A 6,539-nucleotide genomic window follows, 5' to 3' on the forward strand; every position below is an offset into this window, starting at 1 on the left:
ATTATAGTCAACCATAGGCTGCAGAAATTTGCTTTATTGTCATTAATTATTCTTTATTCACAATGTTGTCATTCAGCTACACTTTCATTACTAGAGAAATTAATAATGTGTGTTAGAGAAAATGTGTGTTAATTAGAGAAATGTGTGTAAATTAAACACACATTTAATTTAAAAAATGTGTGACGTTTTTAAGTTGTCCAGGTGAAAGGGAAATGCTTGGTAAACAACAACAACAACAAAATAAACAAAAATGCTGCAATGTTTTGTAAAAGTAGATAAGAATATCTTGATTACTTTCATCAGTTTTGGCCATAATTTTTTTAGACATGTCAGAAAATGCCACTGCTTGACCACTGCAGCATGTAGTCAATGGTATTAGCTTATTTAAAGACTGTTTGCAATTTAATAAAAAAAAAAGATTTTATTCAGAACTGTTACACAACCATCAGCCTTTACATCCCATATTTTTGGTCTCTATATTTCCTTTGTGACCCTTTGGGGAAGGGTGTCCAAAGGGTGGCCCAGCGGCTGCTTGAGGGCCACAAAATATTTTAGTTTGAACCTTGACTACAAAAGAATAAAAATAAAAAAATGCACAAAGTTGGTTTTCCAGCTCAAAGTTAGAGTTTTAAAACATTTCTAAAAGAAAATAATCTTGCAAAGAAATTTTCAAAGCCTTTCAAAACAGATACAGTTTAAAAGTGAAAGGTACAACACAAAGGACTCGTCTTTTATCAACCATGTTTTTCACGTTAATTGAAGGTCATAGTGAATAGGACAGCAAACATTCAGGGATTTTTTTTTTTTTTTTTTTTACTGGAGCAGATTTTGGTACATCCATTTGCTAAACTCATATAAATAAAGCTAGATGCTTTTTGAAGTCCAAGCGACCAATATTCCGTTTATTATGCTGAGAATAGACAAACGAACAAAAAAATCAAGATGACGGCAGTAGGAAACAATCAGCATTTAGGACGTTGTGCAAATTTATGTTTAGATATACAATGATTTCCAGCTCCCTTTTCTACAGATCAGACTTCTTTATTTGCAGCATTGCAGCATGTAGTCAATGCCACTGCCACACAAAAACCCAGCACCGAGCCAGTAATAACATTGCTTAGTCATCCACTATGCATTGACAAAAGCACACTCACCTTAACATGCTAGATGCTTGAAACTGAAAATGTTGACACTGCAATACTTTTGGTTAATTTTACTAATAATTATCTATAAACCTCTCACAAAGCAAAAAAAAAAAAAGTATTTACTGAAGTGTTAAGTAAAAAAAAAAAAAAACAGTGATCCCAGTGAACATGCAGTATTCAGAACTAGAGTGCATGGTGAAGTGTCACTTGCCAAAACTTCATCAAAATCAGAAATTCCAATTTTACTGTTAATTAGATCTCTATTTCCTCTAGTTTAGATAAACTGCAAAAATACTCTCATAACACAATAGCAGCATTTTTTGTTGTTTTTGTTTTTTAATGTTAGCTAACAGATCAAACTTCTTAGAATATTCACAACCCATCATTCCACTTAATATTAAACACTCCTGTGCTATGAATTTTAATAAAAACACAGGATGTGACTCATTAGGTTTATTTGTGAAACCATGATGTAAACCCAAATATTTGTTTGATTTTAGCCCCTATTTAGCCTATGTAACTGCACCCGCATATCTTCATTTATTTACTATCTACCAACAACAAAATATTGCTCCATAAAACTAAGAGGTTTTTTTAAAGTCCATTTTAAGTTGTATAATATCACAAAGTATGACATATCATAACAGCAAGTAACAAAAGCATCCACGTCCAAACATTGGACAAAACTCCATATCCACAAATTTAATCTTACATGGACTGATCCCAAATAAAAGTTGGAACTTAAGGTTCTCGCACAGTAACTAAGCCTGTCCCAATAACAAATAAATCAATTAATTGCATGATAAATTAAAATGAGCACAATAATTTTCATTTGCATGTTTGTGTAGTCTGCTTAATCTTTTAAGTGATGATGCCTTGTAATGTAATTGAAGATGCTGCAAATGTTTTTTCTGCTGCTGTGCTGAAAAACCAACAGGTTTTTCAGCACAGCAGCAGCAGCACATTCACATTGTTCCTGTTTACCCAGTCTGAGCCTATGATTAATATGTTTTGAAGGGCAATTTAGTTTAGAGACTTCATAAATCATTTTATTTATAGTTTATGTTGTTGCTTTTTTTGTTTTGTTTGGTTTATTTGTTATGGATATTTAAAATGTCTCCCAATTCCATGTTAAATGTTATTTGAAACTTAAAGGTTATTGATTTTTGAGAGAGTGTGCTTGCATTATTATGCCAGTTGAAAATGGATTCAAAACAACAATATTACCGTGCATCACAATAATTTCTGGGACAATTTATTTTCAGCAAAATTCGTTATCATGACATTTACCTTCATCCGTTTTAAGTGGCACATTTCTAGGTCTTACAGGTTAGATTTATGATAATCGCTCTACCCTTAAGACCTTAAAAAGTGGTTCTACTGCAAGAAAAACTGCCCCGGATTTAGCTTTTAGCAACTATACCCACAAAGATCTAAAGCCGCAGTTGAACAGATCCAGCAGAATATTGGCAGAGCCACAGACAGAAACACTCTCAGACTCTGCACAAAAAACATCCTTCCTATTTCAGAATATAACCTGTCTGCCACGGGCCTCACATTTGTCAGGAATATTTCCATGTGAAAAGGAGAAACAAGGAATAATGTTTTCATAATGCGGATATTCTGTTGTCAAACGCCTGCTCTTTATTTTACACTTTAATGCTAAACTTTTTGCTCTTCAAGCTGAATAGCTAGTGGCATTTTTAATTCAGAGATGACAGGTTTAATCCCCAACTCTGGCACCGCTCAATTATTTATTCCAAGCCCACCTAAATATAAGTGTCTGTTAAATTTGTAAGACTCTATTTTAGATGTCAACTAGTCTTTCACTTTTTGACAGTGTTTAGTCCAGGCATCGTTTATACACTAACAAACAATTTTGACAACATTTAGACATATTCCCTAACACTTTCATGCCCTGTGGAAAGAAATGTAAATAAATTCCCAGAACCACTATCTCCCACGGATTAGCATCAGATTAAAGTTTAGATCTGAATAGATATTTGCACTTCATATAGGTGTTCCTTAAGGCACCAACAACTTTATTGTGAGGGGAAAAAACGTAGCAGGAAATATGTACAAGAGCTGCACATAAACTGTGTTAAATGTGCAGAGAACTGAAACAGGGAGTGCAATCAGTGATGGGAGAGAGAATGGGTTTTATGGGTTTTAGGTCTTTCTGAAAGTCTCACCTTGCAACAAAGAGGTTGCCGTTGTGACCGTCTCCGGAACGCCGTCTTTGCTGTAAATCGACTGCAGAAATTCTGGAACGCAGTCATTCTCATCAACGATGACAACTCGCACCTGGCAAAGAAAAAAATAAGATCTTAGGTCCAGTTATGGTAAAAATATATGTTAACCATTTCTACTTTCACAAAAACAAAAACAGCACATAACATCAGGAGGAAGACTTTTCAAGTTACTAGTTTAATTGGTATATTTAGTTGGGTTTTTTATGTTTATATTAAAAGTTTACTTTGAACAATATTTACATGTACCGATATGATAATATCTGTATCAGTCTCGATATTGGGAAAAAAAATTGTAGATTGGGTACCAGTGACAATGTGCCCAATCAATAAGGCAGATCTACTCAGTGTAATTCTATGTTTTCTGCCACGAGTAACACCATGCTTTATTATTTATTTTACATTATATTTAGAATTTCTAATTGCACTTTCTGGGGAAAAAAATAGCAGAAAATGAACCTAAACTAGGTAGAAGTCCACTAGAACTTTGATCCTGAATAGAAGAGTGTAAAAACTGAGGCAAGGCATGAAAGCTGTTGAATCTTGGTGGACAGGCAGCCTTTACTTCTAGGCATAGAACAGCATACCAGCATGTGAAAAGGCAGTATGTTCACCTTCCTAACCCATCATATCCAAGGGAGCAAGCAAAAGACACAGGGTGAATTTCAGGTCAGTGACCTCATTCAGGGTGTGTCATACCTCCTTTCAGGAAGTTTTGCTAAACCAGGACAGATCAACAATTTATGGATTACAACGTTCTCATCCCTGCCAAATCCTGGCTGACATGGATTTGGACAAGTGGGCTCCGTGAATCACCTTACATTGAAAAAGGCACAAATTAATATGGGATTTTCTACAATGAGTCCCCAATATGATCTGAAATAGTCTTACTCATGCTGTGCTGTGTGCTTTATGCAGGCTGGTTTGTTATATAAAAATGTTTTTAAAGTGAGGAATGGCTGCTGTAGCTACATGTCCTGGACCAAATCTGGTTCCAACACCAGACAAGTAGAGTGACTTTTAGCCTACCTGTGATCAGCAATTTGAATATTACAGTTGAAAACTATTATTATTATTAGATAAAAATGACATCTGCACAGTAGTGATAGATGAAATTAGGATGTATAAGCCGAACCTTCTTGTTAGATTTCTGTGACTACATGTTAGAAACTTCTATTTGCCTTTCCAAATAGAAAGTTGTTTTCTCATCATTTCTCATTAGTGGAATATTGAAAACATTTTGTGCACATTTGTAATGAAAATGCAACTACTGATCCTATTAGAAATATTTAAACTGAGGACAACAATACTCTATATTTTGAAATAATATTCTGCTACTGCATACCCATACCTGCCTGGGCAATCTCACATATTAAAGGTCACATTATTACAGCATTAGGACATTTTCCAGTCGGGAATTACCTCTGCAAAATTGTTTTGTTTTTTTTACATCCAGAGTTTTTGAAATAATCTAAATTAACCCTATCCATAACCAAAACGGGAGCCTCCTCCTCCTCCTCCTCCTCCTCCTCCTCCTCCTCCTCAGGGAGGGATCTGCTGTACTTCAGTAGGTCAGTACAGTTCCTCTGAAGCCTCGAGCTAACAAAAGACACATGTGTAAAGATGACTTTATAATGTGGAAGAGACTGTGCTGTGCTGACACACTGTAATGTCGCTCTGTTCATTAGGGACATGAAGGCCAACAAAGGCTACTCCAGCAGATGTTGACTGCTTGCCCAGAGTATACAGGAGCAGACAGTAGAGACTGGAGCTGGCAGAAAGCTTCGGTGACCCCTAACCATTGTCTTTTCTTCCTCATAAACACACCAAAGTATGACCGAGCACTTTGACACACACATACTGTACGCACGCCGTGAGTGTTTTGAAAGTACAGCTGGTATTAGGTCTGGGTAGGTAAGATGAAATTCTGTAATATCAGTTAATCCTTCAGCAAAGATCAGCTTCAAAGCAACAGACGGAAAGGAAATAAATTGTGACCATGTCAGCTCCCTGAGGTGATTGGTGTGCATGTGCATGTCACTGTCAATCTGCTGAGGTGTGTGTGTGTGTGGGGGTGTGTGTGTGTGTGTGTGTGCGTGCGTGCGTGCGTGTGTGCACGTGGGTGGGGAGCATATAAGTAGTGAAAGGGATGCAGAGATACACATCCATGTGCTTACGTGATTATTTCCTTAAAAACAAACCCACGTGTTTCATTGAGTTTGATGATTAAAACTAAGCCATGGAGCTGAGCAAATGTCACTCAGATGGAGAGTTAAAACCAGATATTTTAAAACTACATAATAAAGTTTTTTTTCTCACTGACATTGAAGTAATATCATTGTTTTCTCTTTTAGGTCAGTTGGAACTGCCAAACTTATCTTTTTTTTTTTATTTCTTTACTAAAAGCTAATGAATAAACTGCTTAATGTACAGTCAGAATTCATGTGCAAACTAAATCATCCAGGTAATTTTACGAATAAAGATAGATGGGTGAGGTGAGATGTACCAGAGATATGAATTTGATCAGCAACACAGCATTATAAAAGTACACTACTAGGACTGACTGAAAGTGTTGCTAAACACCAAAGACAAATGTTGCTTCCACACCTTTATTTCAAGATGTAAGAAATTCTGATTGCTTGTACCTGTTTGTACCCTGTTTGTATTGCAATAGCTGCTTAGCATGTTTTTTTTGTTTGTATTTGCTCTTTACTTTTTTCATTTTCTCTAAAATAAATTCTCACTTGTTCATAAATATTGATCAGTTTAATAAGCTGAGCTGGATAAAACCCACTTGACCTGCACTGCAAAAACTGAAATCTTAGTAAGATTAAATATCTTAAATTAAGGAGATTTTTCTTGTTTTCTTTCTGTCAAGATAATTTTTCTCACCAAGAGGGATTTATGTTAGAATATTTTTCTTATTTTAAGTGTTTTTGTACTTAATTATCTCAGTAAGATATAAAAGCTTAATGTTAAGAAAATATTACTTATTATGAGTAAATATGTGCTAGAATCTAGAATATCAATATTTACCAATCAAACTTCAAGTCTAGAACTTATTTTATATAAGTAAAAATTTCTTATTTCAAGCACAGAAAGCGAAATCACATACTTAATTAAATGTATTCAGATAATTAAAACA

At 35.1% G+C, this 6,539-nt stretch overlaps 1 protein-coding gene across 1 annotated transcript in view; it reads right to left on the minus strand.

The window, feature by feature from the left end:
• The window catches only part of LOC103462246 (neural-cadherin), a 357,031-nt gene that overhangs the window by 214,190 nt on the left and 136,302 nt on the right, over positions 1–6,539 (minus strand). Inside the window, exon 6 of the mRNA XM_008404906.2 lies at positions 3,338–3,449. Coding sequence (XP_008403128.1) covers positions 3,338–3,449 — 112 coding nt within the window. The remainder of the gene's footprint in view (positions 1–3,337; positions 3,450–6,539) is intronic.

Source organism: Poecilia reticulata, linkage group LG3, assembly GCF_000633615.1.
Source record: "Poecilia reticulata strain Guanapo linkage group LG3, Guppy_female_1.0+MT, whole genome shotgun sequence".
NCBI classification, from domain to species: domain Eukaryota; kingdom Metazoa; phylum Chordata; class Actinopteri; order Cyprinodontiformes; family Poeciliidae; genus Poecilia; species Poecilia reticulata.